This window comes from Onychomys torridus, chromosome X (genome assembly GCF_903995425.1).
Source record: "Onychomys torridus chromosome X, mOncTor1.1, whole genome shotgun sequence".
NCBI classification, from domain to species: Eukaryota; Metazoa; Chordata; class Mammalia; order Rodentia; family Cricetidae; genus Onychomys; species Onychomys torridus.
This window is the reverse complement of record NC_050466.1, coordinates 131,524,240-131,545,369: the sequence shown is the minus strand read 5'-3', so window position 1 is coordinate 131,545,369 and position 21,130 is coordinate 131,524,240. Positions and strand designations below refer to the sequence as shown.

General features: G+C 43.4%; 1 protein-coding gene across 4 annotated transcripts in view; it reads right to left on the bottom strand.

Moving 5' to 3' along the window:
• The window catches only part of Kdm5c (lysine demethylase 5C), a 37,203-nt gene that overhangs the window by 1,818 nt on the left and 14,255 nt on the right, over positions 1-21,130 (bottom strand). For 2 of the 4 annotated variants that reach the window (XM_036174239.1, XM_036174240.1), the window contains exons 9-25: positions 20,533-20,652; positions 20,252-20,410; positions 15,945-16,126; positions 15,686-15,848; positions 9,648-9,767; positions 9,345-9,539; positions 5,811-5,992; positions 5,608-5,732; positions 5,311-5,458; positions 4,538-4,643; positions 3,593-3,951; positions 2,682-2,820; positions 2,014-2,193; positions 1,718-1,855; positions 957-1,538; positions 594-672; positions 258-457 (exon numbers count right to left, since the gene is read on the bottom strand). In XM_036174239.1, the coding sequence (XP_036030132.1) occupies positions 258-457; positions 594-672; positions 957-1,538; positions 1,718-1,855; positions 2,014-2,193; positions 2,682-2,820; positions 3,593-3,951; positions 4,538-4,643; positions 5,311-5,458; positions 5,608-5,732; positions 5,811-5,992; positions 9,345-9,539; positions 9,648-9,767; positions 15,686-15,848; positions 15,945-16,126; positions 20,252-20,410; positions 20,533-20,652 (3,177 nt within the window). The remainder of the gene's footprint in view (positions 1-257; positions 458-593; positions 673-956; positions 1,539-1,717; positions 1,856-2,013; positions 2,194-2,681; positions 2,821-3,592; positions 3,952-4,537; positions 4,644-5,310; positions 5,459-5,607; positions 5,733-5,810; positions 5,993-9,344; positions 9,540-9,647; positions 9,768-15,685; positions 15,849-15,944; positions 16,127-20,251; positions 20,411-20,532; positions 20,653-21,130) is intronic. The other 2 variants (XM_036174241.1, XM_036174242.1) reach the window with 1 other exon arrangement.

Here is a 21,130-nt window from a genome sequence, read left to right as displayed (position 1 = left end):
TGTGAATACAAAAGGCAAAAAAGACAGGTTTTTAAAGTGAGGCCTGGTGGTGCATGCCTGTAATTCCAGCACCTGCATAGCCACGAGTTCAAGGCCAGCCTGGACTATATAGCAAGTTACCAGATCAATCAGGGCTATACAACAAGATTCTATCTACTCTCCCCCTTCCAAAAGACAAGCACAGGCAAGTAGTCAGGGCCTCAGAGCTCCTGGCCTACTTGGCCTGACCTGGCCATGTCAATGACTCCTCTCCTTACCTCCAGAAGTGTGTGGACCCTCTCCAAGTCTGGAGGCTGCCCAGCCTGCAGCAGCTGCCAGATGCTATGATTCTCATCTAGGGTCACCTCAAGCAGATCCCCCTCCATCATAAGTTCCTCCAGTGGGGCTCGGGTTGCCTCAGGCAGTTCCAACACAGGGCCAGTCAACTGTGGTAATAGTGAGGATAGCAGCTCCAGATCTGGAAGTTGTAGAGATAGGCTGAATTAGAGGCTGTCCTGGGTCTTATCCTACACCACTATAACAGAGCTGAGGACATCAGGGGCCACACTGATAATATCCATTCAACATCCCACTCACACTATAGCTAGACCTACCTCTCTTACCTGAGCCCTCCTCTGTGGCTACCTTTTCAGGACTGGTCACACTGTCCCCATTCTCCAACAGCCCCTGGACCTATCAAATATCAAGATCAGGAAAAGGCAGGGGGTAACTGAACTGAAGAGCCAGGCCCTACTCTTCCTTCACCCACGCCAAACCTGAAAGACTCTACCTACTGCAGGAAGGGCAAACATGGGGTGCCCGCAGAGAGCAGGGTCTAGGAGTATGGACAGATATAGGATGGAACAAAAAGGCTGGGCCAAAGGAGAGTTAAAACTGGAGCACAGGGACAGAGCTGGAGCCTAGGTACAGGCCAGGGGATAGAAATCTGAGCTTAAGAGCTGGGCTAAGAAGCTCACCTTAGGCATATTGCCAGAGCCCTCTCCAGCATCTGAAGAGTAAGCAAGGGATTCCTCAGGCTTCGATTCAGCCTGTAGCCGTTGACGGAGTTCAGCCAGCCGTCCCAACAGAGCAGTCACTTCCTCAGAGGCCAAAACCTGTCTGGCACGGCCTTGCCAGCTGATGGCTCTCTCTGTGAGACACTGTAGAGCCTCACCCTCAGGCAGCCGCACAGGCAGTCTCTGTAGGGCTACCAGCAGTGCCAGGATGGTTTCCAAGCGTGGGCGCCGCGATCGCATACACAGAGGGCACAAGAATTTGGTGTCCCATTCCCACCAGGCCAGCAGTGGGGATGAGGTAAGCCTGGGCCTCTGGGAGCTGAGGAGGCGGGGTACTGTCACACAGCGCCCATGGAACCAGTCCTGACACAGGTCACACTGCAGAGCTCCCACCCCAGCTGGCACTTGCCCACACACGCAGATAGAGGCTGTAGAGGAGGTTGTAGTCAACGACGCCAGTGGACTTGGCTTGGCTGAGTTGGTGCGACGAAGCTGCAGGATCCCTTCCTTCTCCTTCTGCTCCCCCTCTTTGAAGGCCACGATCTGCCGTGCCCAAGAAGGGGAAGAATGTAAACAACCCGATTCCTTCATTCTCTGGCCTCCTCAACACCCCACTCCCAAACCAGGAAGACTGAGCTCAGGGAGCAAGTGGTCTGGCCATGGTCACAGGGTGCAGACAATCATCACCAGGCTCTTTGCCCATCTGTATCTAAGCTTCTTACCACAGAGCCTGGGTCCCTGAGGTCCTGCGCAGACAGCCCCAACAGCTCTGTGTCAGATTTGTACAACCCCAGCTCCTTCTCCATCCACCGGCTGCGTTTGGTGCTGTCTGAGCCGGCGTCTGCACACGGGCAGAGCACCTGAGGCAGGCAGACAGAGGCAAATGACCATGCTTCCCTACCTCCCGGACCTTCTCCTCCCCTCCCCCGTGCCCTCAAAAACTCTTAGTCTCATATAAACTACCTCCAAACAGCTAGTCCAAGCAAGAAGAGACACAGGGAAAAGTGCTGGGCCTCACCTCCAATAGTGTGTAGCAGGAGTTCTTCTTGAGAAAGGTCTTAGAGGCCTTCTCTCTCCAGGAGTGTGCGGTCAGTACCTGCAGCTCTAGCTGTCTCAGCTCCTCCAGCCCCACAGGGAGGTCCCGACCCACAGCTACCAGGCCCTCCAAGTCATCCAAGCAGGGGTAGTGGTCACCATTCTAAGCACAGGCAAGAGAGAAAGGCAAGATGAACTTGCAATTATCTACTCATTCTCCATGTCTGGCCTGAGCTGAGAAGATAGTCTGTCCTCATAGTCTCAAAGCAGAAACAACTGACACTGTCCTCAGGAGTACCCTCTACCATACATGACACCTGCATCTACTCACTGGCTCAGTCAAAGCAGCCAGTCTTCAGGGATACCGGACTAGCTATGCTTTTGTGGTCTTCCTTTTCTACCTACTGCCAGGTAGCTACCTGTCCTTTTCTATTCTCGTGTTCTATCGTCCTCACCCTGACCAGAACCCCACTTCCTTCAGGACATCCTCTTAAGTCCCTCTCTCAAGAACACTGCTCTGTAAACACATTTTGCCTCCTTACAATATGTGGCACCTCAATGCTCTCTCTAGCTATGCAAACACAGCACAACCCTGTATATCGTCTCTTCCTGCTACATGGAAGGTCTAGGTGTGGATGGGGAGGTCCTTACTTGGATCTCATCCACATCAGCAATCCATGCCCGGGCCTTAGCAAGAGCCTCCTTGAGAGACTGGATATTGGGCAGGTGAACAGGGATGTTTTCTGCTTCATGGATTATGGCCTCAAGTGTGGCTGGTGGATGCTTCTGCCTAAAAACAACAAAAGAAGGGGCGGGGGAACAGGCCAGTTGGGCATAGCCTGTGTGGATCAGAGCTCAGCCTGGTCGGTAGCTATATACAGCTGGGCTCTTGTTCCCTCGTTACACATCTGAGATTTTATGTTGGTAAAGATGGTTGCCAGGCTCTGCTTTCTTCAGATTGCAAATACCCATATATCCTTCGCCATAGCTTTTGTTTGTTTGTTTGTTTTGTTTTTTGTTTTTGTTTTTGTTTTTATTTTTTTTTTTTTGAGCTGAGGATCGAACCCAGGGCCTTGCACTTGCTAGGCAAGCGCTCTACCACTGAGCTAATCCCCAACCCTGCCATAGCTTTTGTACCTGTTTACCACTCTTGTCAGCTCGCTAGAAGCTCACATACTAACCACTTGCATATCCTGTGGCTGAAGTATGTCAGACACCCCATATGTGTGGTGGCATCTTTTTCCCTGTGCTTCTGAGCATGCACACATACTGGCCTATTGGTACTGGGCTACACACACACACACACACACACACACACACACACACACACACACTCACACACACACCCATCTGTTCTCTGCTTTTCCATCATCCTACCTCTGCCTCTATGTATACAGATTAAAAAAAAAAAAAAAAAGAACAGAGACAAGGAAGAAAAGAGCAGAGAAACTCAATATACCTACATAGGGGTAGGTATGATGCCCAAAGCTACCAACCACCATTCTTTTCAGATTCTCCACTAAATTTTGAAGGTAAAGAATAGCAGGGAGGGCTGGGCTTACCTGGCCTCCAGGCAGAGGTGAGCTTTCTCTTCCCAGCGTTCAGCGATGGTCAGCAGCTCCTGAAGCTCTGCCTGGGCCTTATCCACAGCAGGGCTAGGGGCTACACTGGAGCCCGCAACCAACAGTCCCCGCATGGTGGCCAGGGTACCCCTTCGGGCAGAGGGAGCCAGCGTGCGTTTTACCTCATCCAGCCACCGTGCCTGTTCCACCTGCCGCTGGAGCTGCTGGGCTTCAGGTACCTCTACCCCCAGCTGCTGCCCTCTCTCCAACAGGGACTGCAGTAGCCCTGGACTGGAGGGCTGTGAGACCAGGGCCTCACGGGCCTCAGACTGGTAGGCTTCCACCTGTTCCAGAATACCCTACCAAAATACAGGATGAAGAACAAGCCCTTCAGCTGAGGCCACTTAAGAGGCCCCACTACACATCTTTGCTCCAGCGCCTCCCAACACAACCTTCTGAGAAAAGGAGATCTACCACGGACTGAACTCTGGTTCTCTGAACTCTAAAACAGTAGCTCCTTCAGCACTTGACTGCTCATTACGATGCCCTGGAGAATATATTAAAATGCACATTCCTAGGCACTTTTATACACGGCTGAGCAAAACTTTGTACTTTTACTTTATCTTCACAGGGATTCTGTTCTCAAGGAACTAAGAGATCGTCTACCCTAAGAAGTACTACGCTATATAAACCTTCATGCTCACTCTGGGGTCCCTGTCTTCTCCATCCTACTTTTATTTGTATAAACTTTATTCATTGTTTCGGGGCCCAACAAACACCTTTATTACCTCCTCTTTTACTTCCTCAGGCAAACCCTCTCTTGACTCAGCACCTTGTACTTACATCCCTGTTCCCTGTCCCAAGTCCCAAATCTAAAAACTTGCCCATACTTCCCACAATTTCTCACACATGCACTCTGTCTTACGTAAGCCCACCTCTCCTTACCTTGACATCCCCAATCTGGTGCATGGCACAAGGCAGGTTGTTCATCTGGTCCAGAAAAGCCCGTAGCTCTGCCAGGGTCATGTGCAGACCAGCCACGCTGTCGGGGCTATGGAGTTTCACGTGTGAGATCTCTGGTCCACACCCAGGTACCTCCTTCCATTTGTGCCCAGACCATTCCTCACCATATCTGCTCTACTTCCATCTTGTACCTCAATGTTCCCACAACTGCCCAGGCTACAGGGAGAGTTTCCAAATCTAAGCATATTGATAGGACGAAGGGATAGACGGAGAGAGAGACAGCTGGAGGGTAAAGGAGCTTATAAACTAACCGATGATAAAGAAGGCAGACTTTCCATCCTCCACTAACTCGCATGGAGCCGGAGCTAGAACCCAGCTTCATATACTAGGTAAGCATTAAATTACAGCGTCAGCTCATAGACTTTATAATCCACCCTCTACTGCAACTATGTTCAGGTTTTCTTGTGTCCTATTCTAGTCCCTAAACCTCCCACACTCTTCCCTGCCCACAAAATCCCTCAATCTACCTCTCAAATCTTCTAGACACTGATAAACTAAACACTTTTAAGTGTTCTTATTGTTAACATGAAAAGTTGCCTGTCTTGCACTCTGCAGTACTTCCCAGGCCATCTCACACTTGGCAATTTCCTGCTACTGTTCCTTGGACCCACTTGTATTCACAACCCATCCATTGTAACATACTTTTCAGCAGCAGCAGCAAGCTATCTGTGCTGCAACACCGCACACCAACATACCCTGCTTCCTGGCCACTGACCAGCCCCAGAGCCCGGGACACACAAGCCTCTGCCTCACTCAGGCAGTTCTTCAGTCGCTGTAGCAGCTCACTGTTAGGAAACCTTCGCTCACGGGCCTCAGATTCTAGTGCTCTCAGTTCTTCAAGGCCTGGAGGAAGAATGAGAGCAACAAGGAGTAGGCAGCATTATGCAAAGGAAGAGGGAAAGAGCCAGGGATATAGAAGAGACAACAGAACTTGTCTGTAGAGTCCCTCCAACCCCACCCCTACCGCCCTATACGAATAATCAATCACTCACTGCGCTTCCGCCCATCTTCCACCTCCAGGGCCACTCGTACTTTGTTAGCCCAGGTGTCAAAGGATTCAGCTCGAACTTTCAGTTTATGCAGCATGGCAGGCAGCTCGTCCAAGGTGTACCGATACCTGGAAAAGGAGAGGAAAAAGCACATTGTAGTCCAACTTTGCACTCTTCCGACTTCCTTCAGGTAGGCCTAGACTTACCGAAGGTATTGCCGGCTACTGGAGCACTTGCAGAGGTCATTGATGTGAGAAAGGCAGACAAGGCCATCTGGACAGTCATAGCAAGCCAGGGCAGATAGGAAACATGTGGTCTTGCACTTTATGCACTGACGTTCATCATCTGGAAGCAGCTCAAAAGCCTCTCGCTCAGCCTCAGTGATACCCTGGGGGTATACAATCCACACATTAGTCAGAAGCAGACAGGGTGGCAGAAACCCCCATCTCAGCTATCACAGAGTAACTTAAATCTAGGATGATGGCCACGGGGATCAGAAGGCAAACTTCACATCACATCTGCCCTCTGTCAAGTCCACAATCTCAAAGCAGGGGTTCACATGGATCAGAATTGATCAAATCAATGTGGACTTCTGGACAAAAAAAATTATAAAGATAGAAAAATCTGGGTGAGATTCTGATTAGGAGCTAGGCATCATGACAAATGTTTGTAATTTAGCATTCAGAAGGCTGAGGCAGAAGGATTACTGTGAACTCAATGCCAGCAAGCTGCTGTCTCACAAAACCATGGACAAGCGAGATGACTCAGCAGATAAAGGTACTTGTTTGCACAAGCCTGGCAAGCTTAGTTCAACTCTCAGAAGACATGTTTTTAGGTGGAAGGAGAAAATGGATTCTCAAAAGGTTGTCTTCTGACCTCCACAGGCTCATCACTGCACATGCACCCACCCAATAATGAAAGAAACGATTAAACAAGTATTTAAAACAAAAGGAAACAAAAGAGGTTAGAATGAGAACAAAGGGCCTGTAAGTGAGAGAGAGAGAGAGAACGACTAAGCAGCAGAGAGGTGGAAATGGAAGGAGGTCTGTCCTAGGAAACAATGCTGGCTTCAGTCACTCAACATTTACTGTTCCAGAAACTACTGCTTAGCAAATGGAGACACTGGGCACCAATAGGGCTTATAGAAACAACTGCATGTTTTGTTTTATTTAAAAAAAGCAATCCACGCCTAAAATGAAGAAAAGCCAAATATGCAAATATGTTGGAGTCACTGAAAGACAACAATTATGAGCAACTTTAGGAATTTTAAGAAGAAATGCTGGCTCCAATAGTTTTGTCTTACATACCAACTTTAAAAACAGACTGCTGCTAACACGGCTGTGATAGCCTATTCATCACGAGATTATGATTTCAATCTTCTGGATCTGTTTGCTTCTCTTGTCAGCAGTAACTAACATCCTTGCTGGATTGTTCTAAGTATTTCAATTAAGAACTTAATAATATATTAACACTATGGATTATGAAGTACTCAACAAATATTATTAGCTCTAGTTTTTAGGTAAGAATATACATCATATAAGCACATCTCATTTTACTAAAGGATAGCAGAGAAAGCCACAGCTTGTCAAAGTGAGGATTTGACTGCAATTTTGAATCCAAAGCTAGAGAATGCTGGAAGGGTGAAGCCCCTAGAGTTCTCAGATCACAGACAAGTATACATACATACTAAGTCAGCTCCATAAAAATACTCAAAAACACACATCATATCTTAAGGATCTCAAGATTAGGGTGTCAGAACCCATCTCTGTGTTAAGTGCCAATTGTTCAAAATTCTGTCCAAATGGGAAGGTAGGTCTCTTTTCTTTCAACCTTCATTTTGTTTTTCATACTGTGGCATAGCATGGGGCCATCATTTAATAACAAGACACATGAAAAAGTCAAGAGATTTACCAACTGATACAATAAATGAGAAGCCCCAGCCTTCCAACATCACTGTAGCTAAAACTTGGCCTATATCTAACACTCACAGCAAAATTATAAGTGTTTATTTATGTGTGTATGTTTTAAGACACGCCTTGCTATGTAGCCTGGGCTGGCCTGAAACGTAGGGTAATCCTCTTCTCCCTGCTTGCTAAATGCTGAGATTATAGGCATGCACTACCACAGCCAGCTTATATACGAACTTTAAACTAAAAATGCATTACCCTGGAAAACAGGTCTCTCAGGATTCCTTAGGATCAGCATTCCTTTGTAATCTTTTCTTTCTTTTGCAATGCTGGGGATCAAACCATGTTATCTTCTACATGCTAGCATTCTGCCACTAAGCTATAATACTAAACCTTCTACATCATCTCATGGAAGATCCTCATTACAGCAGTTCCCTAACCAGACAAGTATAACAACAGCCACTCAGCCACACACAACTGACACATGCTTATGGAAAATCTACTGAAGTAGGATCACTTTCTATTAGATAACATTGTTTTACCCAAGTTAATGGAACATTGGAAATTAAGAAAATAGCTGAGGGTGCCGGAGAGATGACTCAGCAGTTAAGAACACTCGCTGCTATTGCAGAGAACCTAGGTTCAGTTCCCAGTACCCACATGGCAGCTCAAACTATCTGTAATTTCAGTTTCTGGGGATCTAATACCCCTCTTTATTTACCGCATACACACATCACACTCACATATGTGCAGACAAAATACCCATACACGTAAAAATAAATAGAACCTCCCCCTGCATTTGAGACAGGATCTTACTATGTAGCCTCAGCTGGCCTGGAACTTACTATATAGACCAGGCTTTTCTCAAATTCAGAGAGAGCTGCCTGCCCCTGCCTCTGCCACTGGAATGCTGGAATTAAAGGTGTGCACCATTACACTCAGCCGTAAATAAATTATAACAACAAAAATCTTAAAAATGAAATTCAAGAGAACAACTAGGTATGGTGGAGCATACCTATTAACCTCAGGACTCAGGAGATTGTGAAGTAGGATCAAAAAAATTAAGTAAATTTTTTGTAAATTAAGTAAATAAAATAGAATTTCCTAAGAAACAGTCCACACTTCATTTTCTTCACGCATCAATACTACTAACATTAGCAGTTACTACATTGCAAGGGTAAAATAGATTCTTTCACAAGTATCAACTCACTCAAGCTTTACAACTATCATTATAAACACAAGCTTAATCAGGGTGTGGTGGCCCATGCCTTTGATCCCAGCACTTGGGATGAAGAGACAGGCAGATCTCTGGGTTAGAGGCCAGCCTGGCCTACAGAGCAAGTTCTAGAACAACCAGGTCTGTTACACAGAGAAAGTCTGTCTTGAAAACAAACAAAATCAAACTTAGGAATTTATTACCTTTTTACAAGGTGAGAAATTGAGGCTATCACATTTTAAGTAACTTGATGAAATGATCAGCAACAGGGGCTTCGTATACCTGCCTATTTTAGTGGGTCATTTGCATAAGGGTAATAGCATCTATAACCACAGTCTGCTATTACTGAACAAATATCCATAACTCACTTAGGTACCTAAAAAGACAAACAGAATTCCCCATGTTTTGGATGAAGAAGTTTACCCTCAGTGGAATGAACTGATTTGTGTAATGTTGCCAGGCACTGTAAGCACTGAGAATGTGGTTTTCAATTCAGGCGTACCTAGCTCTTTTCACTACACTCCAAGAATAAAGGCTACATCTATCCCTGCAAGCTACCCTTGTCTTCCTCAACCTTTACCAGGCTAGGATGCCTGGTCAAAAGCACTACCACTCACCTTTTCCAGTAGAGCCTTTCGCAGACGCCGCTCCTCCTGTACCATAATGAACATCTCCTTGTGTACAGCTGCTGCTAGGTTCAGATCCAGCTTCTCAGGGCAGGCAGCCATCTTGCAAATAAGCTCCTCATGAGAAAATACACAGTATCTTCGTAGCCGGCGGTAGTGCTCAATGCACTGGCGCCCAGCAGGCAGCTGTGGACAGGTTCAAAGTTGAACTTAGCCAAGCCTGAAGGAAGTGGTGCCTTGGCTTCCCCACAACCTCTCTGCTTCTCCCTACCAGCCACCACACTCCAGACTCACCCAGTCAGCAGTACAAAAGTTGACTGCCTCAGCGAAATTGTAGCCTTGGTTGAAACCACTGTGGTAAGCACGCGGGAAAGTGATGACAAATTCTCCTGCACACTGGTTTGTTCGAACAACCTAAGAGGGAAAAAAGGCTAAGGACCACTGAAATACATGGTGGCTTTCCAGCCGTCAGCAACCTGACTGACCTAAGAGCAGGGTCCTAAAGGAGACAAAGGAAAGCTTCCGGGAACTGAATGACAACAGAGTCCCAGGCCTCTGTTCTGAAAGGGGATTCAAGTCATAAGAGGTAGGAAATATATGCCTCAAATCACTTCCACTTTCCTGTCAATATTTCAATAAGATTATAAATATCACTTTCCACTAAGATGACCATGATCTTTATAGTCACTTTAATAGTCATTCGTTTTATTTATTTATCAACACATCCAGCTTCATGCAGATTTCTTATCTTTCTCATCTGAACCATTTAACTTCCCCAGATCCTGTGACAGATCTCATTTCCTAGATCCTATGCTCTACTCTTTTTTTTTTTTTTTTTTTTTTTTGGTTTTTTGAGACAGGGTTTCTCTGTGTAGCTTTGCACCTTTTCTGGAACTCGCTTTGTAGACCAGGCTGGCCTCCAACTCACAGAGATCCGCCTGGCTCTGCCTCCCGAGTGCTGGGAATAATAAAGGCATGCGCCACCACCGCCCGGCCTGTTGATTTATTCCTTTGCTGTGTTTGAACATGGTCAGAAACAACTTATTTGGAAGGGAGGTGTTTAGTCTAACTCTTACACTTAACTGCATATAGAATTCCAAAATGAAAATCATTTTGAAGGGCTTTTGTTGTTTAAGACAGGGTCTTACTACTCTAGCCTGGCTGGCCAAGTATTCGGTATATAGTCCAGGGTAGCCTTGAACTTGAGGCAAGTCTCCTACTCGATTCTCACAACTACTGAGATTACAGGTTGTGTATCACCATGCCCAGCTCATTTTGAACTCTTTCTGAAGTTTTTTAGATTTCAGTGCTGTTAAAAGAATTCTGAATTAAACCTGTTTCTTCTTCAAGATGCTTATACAATTCTGTTCTCAGTGTTTGACAAAAAAAAAAAAAAAAAAAAAAAAAAAAAATTCACAATATATATCTTGGTATAGATCTGTCTTATTTGTATACTAACTAGGTGGCCACTTTGACTCAAGAAACAATCCTTCAAGAAAATTTTCTTTAGGGCTAGAGAGCTGGCTCGGCTGTTAAGAGCACTGACTACTTTCCAGAGGAACCAGGTTCAATAACCAACACTCTCATATGGTGACTAACAAATTTCTGCAATACCAATTCCTGCAGATCCAACACCCTCTTTTGGCCTTCACAAGTACCCGTAATGTACATATAGTGCACAGACACACACGCAAGCAAGACACCCATACATATAATCTCATTTTTAAAAATTTCAATAATTTTATTAACAATTCTACTATTCTGTCTACTCTTAATTTCTGTTATTTGAATATTAAACTTACTATATAGATTCTATAATTTTTTCTACCTTTTCTCATTTTTATTTTCTCTCTATTTTCTATGTCCTCATCTTTTGGACTTCACTTTTCTTATCAAAATTTCAATGTCCCCAGAGTTCAGAATGTTCTCTATACGCGTTTGTGTGTGTGTGTGTGTGTGTGTGTGTGTGAGAGAGAGAGAGAGAGAGAGAGAATTTCTCTGTGTACCGAGAGAGAGAGAGAGAGAGAGAGAGAGAGAGAGAGAGAATGAGAGAGAATTTCTCTGTGTACCTCTGGCTGTCCTATAACTCACTCTGTAGACCAGGCTGGCCTCGAACTCACAGAGATCTATCTACCTGCCTCTGCCTCCCTGTGCCACCACTGTCCAGTGTTCTCTTTATGCTGTTTAAAACAGCATATTGCTCTTCAGGTTTGCAGTTTCACTTATTCAAGATTCTCAGTGGAAGCTCCAGACAGAACCTAACCCCACATATAATGTCATTTTTTCCTACACATACATACAAATGGGAATTTGATGGGACCTCTCCATCTTGACAATGTACCTTTTACAGTCTGCAATATGACAAAACTGGCACCGTTTTTTTCCCTTTTACAGATCTTAGCTACCCCAGCATGTAAGTTTTTTTCTTTCCTTAAGTTGAAACTTTTCACACACACACACACACAAAAATACTTTACAACTTCTCTTTGTCATATCTGACCTCTCTACATCACTCACTACTTTTGCACTTAAAGACATTATTAGGTAAAACAAAGGTTGTTTGAAAATGAACACTACCACAACTTGGGAGCCAATCTAATAACCAAGACAGACTCAGTGACTAACAATATGGGTAGCACCTAGAGCGTGGTACATTGGACAAACTGATGAATGCTTAATGCCTCAAGTAGGACAGAACATAGTAACATGAGATCTCACCATTCTACTCAGAATAGCATATCATTTTTAAACAAGTGTTCACTTTTGGAACTTTTGGGCTGCAATTGACCACAGATAACTAAACTACAGAAAGCAAAATACTAGACATTTGAACGTATTAATGGGGTTTGTTTTCCTTTGAAAGTTTACCCCTCCCTGCCTAGCCTATTCCTCCAAGTTGCTTTCTCACTATTTGGTTCTATTTTTTTCTAGGGTTTTTGTTTCATTTTGATTACCGGATAATCTGTGGTTGCCTACTTTATCCCTCCTCTGAGACAGGGTTTCTCTGTGTAGTTTTGGTGCCTGTCCTGGATCTTACTCTGTAGCCCAGGCTGACCTCAAACTCACAGAGGCAGGCCTGGCTCTGCCTCCCGAGTGCTGGGATTAAAGACATGTGCCACCATTGCCAGCTGTTTTAATTTGTTTCTTTAACCAAGAAGTTTCACAAAATGTTTAAAGATGAACATTCAATGCTAGCCAATACACAGTAAAAGGATTAAGTGCCAGGATAAGAATCAAATTCTCTCAGAAAAGCATTTTCTTTCTTTTGTTTATTATTATTTATTTACTTGGTACTAGTAATTAAAGCCATGATCTCTAAACTATATATACAGCTCATTAACCTGCTAATACATATCAATAAACTAGTTTATTTCAGCCTAAGAATTCTTCTGCTAATATTCTAGAATAATTTGAGGTAATCAACATCTAATATCACCATCACATTTTCTTCCTTTTTTTTTTTTTTTTTGAGCTGAGAATCGAACCCAGGGCCTTGTGCTTGCTAGGCAAGTGCTCTACCACTGAGCTAAATCCCAACCCCCACATTTTCTCCTTAAAGCAGTAAGTCTTGAAACATTTCTTGCTTTTATAATTGCTATGGCTTCCATCAGCAATCACCAGAAATGTTTTGTTTTAAAAAAAAAAAAATTGTCCAACTCTGACCACGGCATGCCTTGCCCAACCCAAGCCCCTCTGGAATATACTCCATGACTACATGGATAAAGAAGTCATGAGTCTGGCAGGCAGGCAAATTCTTACTCTTTTATCAAGGACTGTGCATTAGGCATTGGATGTTCATCTTTAAAATTTTTGTAAAACTTCTTGGTATAAATACTTTTACAAACCTGATCCAGATACCCCAGTCCTAAATGGTCCAGTTGGCTGTTCTATGTCTCTCAACTTATTTTAATTGTTTAATGTTCTCTGTCTTCCATTCATGTGTACATACCCAAGGCAGGAATTACTTTATTGACCTTCAGGGTGGTAACCAGTGACCTTGCACACAGAAAGAACTTCAGCAATATCTGTTGAACAATCTACTCCCAGACTTTCTAATTTCATGGATGCAAAAGCCAAGTTCCAGGGAAGCCCCAGATAGCAGACCTAGGAAAATAATTCTCCTGATTTCCTCTTAAGCTCATTTTGCCAGTGCTACTTTACCGTTTCCTATGTGGTGGTTATAAAAAAGCACCTCTATCCAGATGTGGTAGTACATGCCTACAATCCCAACATCTGGAAGACTGAGGTAAGGGAATCACAAGTTTGAGGCCTGCCTGAGCATTTAAGGCTAGCCTGGGCTATTACACACTGCAATACTATCTCAACAACAAAATAAACAAGAAGCAGTCATTCTATTCTACAGCTATTAAAAAGGAGTAATATGGTTCTTTTCTTCCACCACGTGGGTCCTCAGAGTCAAACTCAAGTCTCTAGGCTGGGTGGTAAGACCCATTGAGCCATCTCACTGGCCGAAAAATGAGAAATATGAAGTGAACATTACTGGGCCATAAAAAGAATGAAGTTCAGATACATGCTGCAACATGGATGAACCTTGAAAACACACTGAGAGAAGCCTCCCACAAAAGACCAAACAGTATTCTACTTGTATAAACTAGCAAGAAACGCAAATCTAGAACTAGAAAATAAATTCAATGGATGCCTAGTTCTACAGGCTAGAATGAAGAGTGACTGTAAATGAATATAAGAGGGTTTTTCTGGGGTGGCAAAATGTTTTAAAATTGGATTGCAGTGACAACAGCAATCCTCTGTAAGGACAGCTAGATTATAGGATGTAGGGAAGAGGGAATGACCTATTTTCCACTTTTTGGAAAGGAGGTGTGCTTCTTTAAAAGAAATAGCCTTTCCCAAAGGAAGCGTAGTGTATTGTGAGTGAGGGGTGTTGGGTGTGGACACAACACACACAACATGACATGATACAAAGCCCTAATCATAGCTTACTAAACTGTGGCCTGCCAAGTAGGCACATGAAAGTCACAGGTGATTTGGATTGAAATGTATACTGCCAATCCAAGGAGCCTAGATATGCTGAGAACTACTTAGTCTATAAGGGCAGGGCAGTCAGAGGCAACAGCAGCTGGCTAGAGAAGCTGATAAACCATCAACAAGAAAAATAATGTGGCGGTGGAAATAATGTGAATGTCTGAATGTCAGTGCTAATTTTTTAAAAGAGGTTAAGTACAGAACAGCTCTCTGACCCCTGCCCCACTCTGTATCTTAGCTGCCCTAATCCTCAAGTAAATCCTCTCTTATCTATAGTTTTCCTTTACATTATAGACAAGAAGTATGCTATGGATGAGGAAGAAAAATTCTGAGGAAAGGTTAGTCCCAATCTCTATTTGTGAATCAATGGAAATGGAAGGGCCCATGATCATTTTCTGTTTGGTGGTGTGGTGCTTCATGTACACCATACACCCAAACACTAAGCTCTGTAGTCCTCCTTTACCACTTAGTCCTGAAATCTTTAAATGCGGTTAGGTAGAGAAGGAAAAGGAAAGCCCCCAAGTTGCAGAATGTTATCTGCACTATTGTTGTTAGATGCAATTTCCCATGTCTAATCCCTTAGATATCCTGATCCTTGATTAAATGTCATTAAAAGTTATTACAAAACATTATCCAAACATATATGAAAATAAGGTAAAGGAAGAAGAAATTCATGTGAGAAACAATGATCTACCTACCTACTTACCTCCCTCCCTCCCTCTCTCCCTTCTTTCTTCCTTCCTTGTTTTGGAAAGATAGCTCAGCAGATAAGAGCACTTGCTACTGCTGCAGAGGATCTGAGTTTGGTTCCCAACACTCACATAGCGGCTCATAACCACCTATAATTCCTGTTGTAGGGGATTTAACACCCTTCTTTGGGCTCCAAGGGCACTGCATGCACATGGTACATATACAGACACTCAGGCATGCGCGCGCGCCCGCGTGCACAGACAGACAGACAGACAGACAGACACACACACACACACACACACACACACACACACACACACACACACACACGAATGCAATTAAAAAGAAAAGTGAGACTTTCTAGCCCTGTCTTTCCTCCATTTCCCTTTTCCACTAGCTGGAAGCTAGATATAAGGCATCCCTGAGGTACTTCCCTCAAAAACACATGGCCCAGAGAACTCTATCACTGTTTAATCGACCATGATGACCATGGATATCAGAGCAATCAGACCTACAGCCCACTCAAGGCAGAACAGGAGTAAGAAACAGCAGTGATAAACCACAAGTGAAAACTACAATTACTACCCCAAAAGTTATCAGTATATCATTCCTATCCCTTGCTTATGTTCCTAGGTACTCACCGGCACACCATGGGACATAAGGGTGTTAGGATTCATGAGGGTGACAAGTTGGTGAAGGAGATCAGGTTGGCTATCAAAAAGCTCAGGTGTCAGCTTCTTCATCACTTCTTCCAAGTGTTCTGCTGCAAGCGATGGGACCCCATACCAGGTTTTTGGCTCACCCCTGTTCAAGTGAAAAGGGGATTCAGAATGGTCATATACATGGTTATGTAGAGAGCCCACCCTAACTGCTTCCCCAGCTTGCTATGGCCCCACTCACCAGTGGAGGTAGTTAATGGAGTAACTCCAGTGATCCTCAATATGCCAGCAAAAGGCTGAGAAGACCATGCCCACATAGAGCCAGGGTACCTTCATGCCAGATATATCTGCATTGATGTGGCACAGTACCGACTGCTCCAATACAGGCATCACGTTCAGGTTCCAACCACTTGTAGCATACTCCTGTCAGATCAAATATTTGTACAGGATGAAGGTTATGCCAAGGAACTGAGCATTCCCCCTACCCCAGTACTGAGGATTGAAACTTGGGCCTCACAAATGCTAGGCAAATGTTCTACCACTGTCCCGAGTCTTCTCTACTTTTTATTTGGAGATAGGATCTTCCTAAACTGCCCTGGCAGGCCTTGAGATTGTGATCCTCTTGCCTCAATCTCCTGAGCAGATGGGATTATAGGCCTAAATTACCAGGCCCAGCATTTGTTTTTTTGTCGTTCTTATTTCCCGTGTGTGTGTGTGTGTGTGTGTGTGTGTGTGTGTGTGTGTGTGTGTGTGTAGTGTAGTATATTGCGAGTATACGTTTTTGTGGGTGCACATTTGTGAACATACATGTGAAGGCCAGAGGTCAATATCAGGTATCTTCCTGTATCACTCTCCATGCTGTTTTTTGAGACAGGATCTCTCACTGATCCCAGAGGTCACCAATTAGCTAAACTGGCTCTGCTGATTTCCCTGTCTCTGTCTATCTTCCCTCAGCACTAGAGTTATAGAGGCAAACTACCACACCTGGATTTTTTATGTGGTTGCTAGAGATCCAAACTTGGATCCTCATGCTAGCAGAGCAGTCACTTTAAAAACTAAGCCGGGGCTGGAGATGGAGAGATGGCTCAGAGGTTAAGAGCACTGCTCCTGAGTTCAATTCCCAGCAACCACATGGTGGCTCACAACCATCTGTAGTGAGATCTGGTGCCCTCTTCTGCTGTGCAGACATACATACAAACCGAACACTGTATACATAATAAATAAATAAATCTTAAAAAAAAAAACTAAGCTATCTCCTCAGGCCCATTTTTTTTAGTTTAAGACAGGATCTCATTGTATAGCCCAGACCAACATCAAAGTCACAATAATGCTACCTGAGCCTTTTAAGGGCTGAGAGTGAGTGATCATACTCAACAAGAACTTAGATTTTAAGTTACTTGCTTTTGTATACAGTTTGGCATCATACCTAACAATATGAGTCTTCTACACTATTTCCCCAAAAAACGCACACACAGAAAATTTCAATTCAAATCACTTTAACTTCTGGAAGATTATGGATACATATCTATCAGAAGGCCTGCTCTGCCGACAGGTTTTCAACAAAGGTCCTAGGAACATGATGTGGAACATACCTGTTAATGCTAGCAATTGGGAGGTTGAAACAGGAGGTTCACAAATTTGAGGCTAGCCTGAGCTACAATGAAAAACCCTGTGTTAAAAAATAAAATGAGGAGTTGGGGATTTAGCTCAGTGGAAGAGTGCTTGCCTAGCAAGCGCAAGGCCCTGGGTTCGATCCTCAGCTCCACAAAACAAACAAACAAATAAACAAATAAAAAATGAAGCCGGGCGGTGGTGGCGCACGCCTTTAATCCCAGCCCTTGGGAAGCAGAGCCAGCCAACGAAACAAACAAAACAGAAGAACACATACTGGGAAAAGGATAGTCTTTCTAATAAATGATACTAGACCAATTGAACAGCTATATGCAAAAAACAAAAACAAAAACAAAAACAAAAAAAAACCCCAAAAAACAACTAAGCTCCCATCTCACTTGAACTCTAAACAGATTAAAACTTCAGTGTAAGACTTAAAACTACAAATCTATGAAACAAAACATGGGGGAATGTTATGGGACACTAAAACGGACAACAATTTCTTGTACAAAACTTCAGAAGCACAAGAAACAACAAAAAGATAAATGTCACTGCAACAAACTCAAAAGCTTCTGCACAGCAAAGAAAACAAAGGCAAGCTGGAGCTAGATGCTTGTAATCCCAGCACTCAGAAGGCTAAGAAAAAGACAGACTGCCACAAGTTTAATAGGAGCCTCTGCTGAGAACCAGGCCAGGCTACACAGCAAGATCCTATGTACAAAAAAAGAAAAGCCGGGCTGGAGAGATGGCTCAGAGGTTAAGAGCACTGGCTGCTCTTCCAGAGGTCCTGAGTTCAATTCCCAGCATCCACATGGTGGCTCACAACCATCTGTAATGAGACCTGGTGCCCTCTTCTGGCCTGCAGGGATATATGTAGGCAGAACACTGTATGTGTAATAAATAAAAATGAAAAAAGCTAAATAAAAACCCAATAACACAAAACACAACAAAGAGAATATACAGAATAAATATTTGCAAACTATTTGCCTAACAAGACATGAACAACCACAGTTAAAAAAAAAAAAAAAGACAAATAGACAAGGGATGAAAACAGATGGCAGAGTATTTGCTTAGCATGCACAAAAGCTCTCTGTTCAATCTTCCGTATAACAAAATAATAATCAACACTAGCAGTGATGCAAGCAAAAGGAAACCCTGAATACTGTAGTAAAAACACAAATCAGTACAGCCATGCTGGAAAAAAGTATGGAAGTTCTTAAAAAAAAAAGGAAAATAAAACTACAATATAATTCAGCAATTCCACTACAGGTTACATAACCAAGAGAAATAAAATCAGTATGTTGCAAAGGTATCTGCACTCCCATGTTTACTGTAGCATGGGAGTTTGTTTTTGTTTACTTGCTTGTTTTACAAAACAGCCAAGGAAAAAAAGTAATATATAATACACATATTGAAATACTATTCAGCTCTTAAAAAGAATGAAATCCTGTTATTTATGGCAGCACAGATCAAACTGGTGATCACTACATTCTAGGCATAGGAAGGCAAATCTCACTCTAATGTGGAATAAAAAAAAAATTGCTTAAACAAATTGATTGCGTAAAAAGCTGGTTCCTAGAGACAGGGCAGTGCGAGGGGAGGGAGAGATGCACAGAAAGATTAACGAATACTACGTTAAAGTTATAAGTAGTTAATTCTAGTACATTACTGCACAGTGGGATTACTAGAAACAATAATTATATACTATATATTTCAAAGAGCTTTATGAAAGGATTTTAAATGTTTTTATAATAAAGAAAAATGTTTTAGAAGATATGCACTAATTACACAATGTATACATGTTTTAGAAATATCACTCCATAAAAACAAATAATTAATTTTTTGAGCTTAATTTTTATTTTATTTACTTTTTTTTTTGGTTTTCCTATTTATTTAATTATTTTTGGTTTTTCAAGGCAGGGTTTCTCATGTAACAGTCCTGGCTGTCCTAGAACTCACTCTGTAGACCAGGCTGGCCTTGAGCTCCTAAATCCACCTGCCTCTGCCTCTCAAGTGCTGGGAATAAAAGTGTGTGCCAAGCTCACAACCATCTGTAATGAGATCTGGTGCCCTCTTCTGGCCTGTAGGCATACATGCAGGCAGAACACTGAGTACATAATAAATAAATCTTTAAAAAATAAAAGCATGCCGCCACCACCCAGCAAGATTAATTTTTATTTTTAAGTAACTGTATGCATGTGTACCACCTAAGTACCAATGGAGGCCAGAAAAGAATGTTGGATTCCGTGGAGCTCTAGTTATAGGAAGTTGTGAGCTGCCCAATGTGGGCACTGGGATCAAATTTGGGTCTTCTGCAAAAGCAGCAAATACTCTTGACCACTGAGCCATCTCTCCAGCTCCAATATTTTAATATTTATATTTTTAGTATTTTTATGAACCAATTTTTCAAGTTTAAATTAAAACCTAACAAGCCAAAAAAAAAAAAAAAAAAAAAAAAGCAAAACAAAAACCAAAACATACAAAGAAAAAAAAAAAGGAAAACAACCACCACCAAAACAAACCCTGCGCCTCTCTCACCACCCCCAACCCAAACACATTCTCCCCTCAGTCAAGCCTGGACTTTCAATTCTACCTGTGCACACAAATCCTACTTACTGAACAAGTATGCAAGGGCCAAGTACTCCTTAGGTCACTTTATCTACTTCTCACAAAATTCTTGTAACAAATTTGCATGTATACCACCACATTACAAATTAGGAAATGGGGCTCAGAGGCAGGGAGAAAAAGCATCTTATACACGCACATTTCAGATACTACCTAGACTGTATTCTTTACATATAGCACTTCATCTAAATCTCAAAGTAACTACTTGAGGCAGGCATAATTATCCCTGAAAGACACAGGTCTTTCAGACACTAAGTAAGTTGCCGAAGCTCATACAGCTGACATATACAACCATGATAATCACCCACTCACCTCCTCCTCTGGGGTTAGATGTCGTTTACTGTCACTGACAGGGAAACCACTGCCAAATTCTTTGGAGTGGATGTCAGCCCCATACTCAACAGTCACATCTTCTTCAATGCTATTCACCAGACGCCAGAACTCCTTCTCTACAAGTTCTGTGGGTACCATCTAGGGAACAAAGACAGCAGATGATCAGAGCCCATTTTACCCTGTCCACATTAACTCAGGAGAGGCACAGTACCAGTGCCCATGAAACAGCTCCAGCACTACCCCAGCCCTCCATCACCTACGTGCACGGGCATGTTGAAGTAGTCAGCTTTAAAGGAGTCAGCCATCTCCCCAAAGCTCTGCAGAGTATATTCCCGGGTAGCTTGTTCAAAGCCAAAGGCTTCAGGGGGCCGCTTACACTCCTAAAACCCAAAGAAAGAAAGAACAAGTCATAAAAATAGAGGCAAAGAGAGAATCGTCTCAAGGGGAACGGAAACATGGGATAGGAGGAGGGAGGAGAAGAGCCCTGGGTCTGCCTGCAAGACTCCTAGGGCAAGCATTACTTTACAGCTCCACCGTTCCCTTCTTACCACCTCAACTTATCTTATCTACTCATGCCACACAAGCATTTGTATCAGACTTCTGCTCATTGTTAGAGTTTGGATATGAAGTGTCCTGCCCTAAAAGTTCAGGTATTAAAGACTTGGTGCCAAGATGGTGGTGCTACTTCGGAAAGCTCTACAGACTTTAGGAGACAAGGCCTAGCTAGAGGAAGTAGGTAAGGAGTTGGGTTCTGGGAGGCAATATCTTTCCCCGGTCCAACACTGTCTTTCCGTCTGCTTTCTAGCTGTCATAATGTGAGTTGTACTATAAGCATGTTCCCACCATGATGGACTGAAA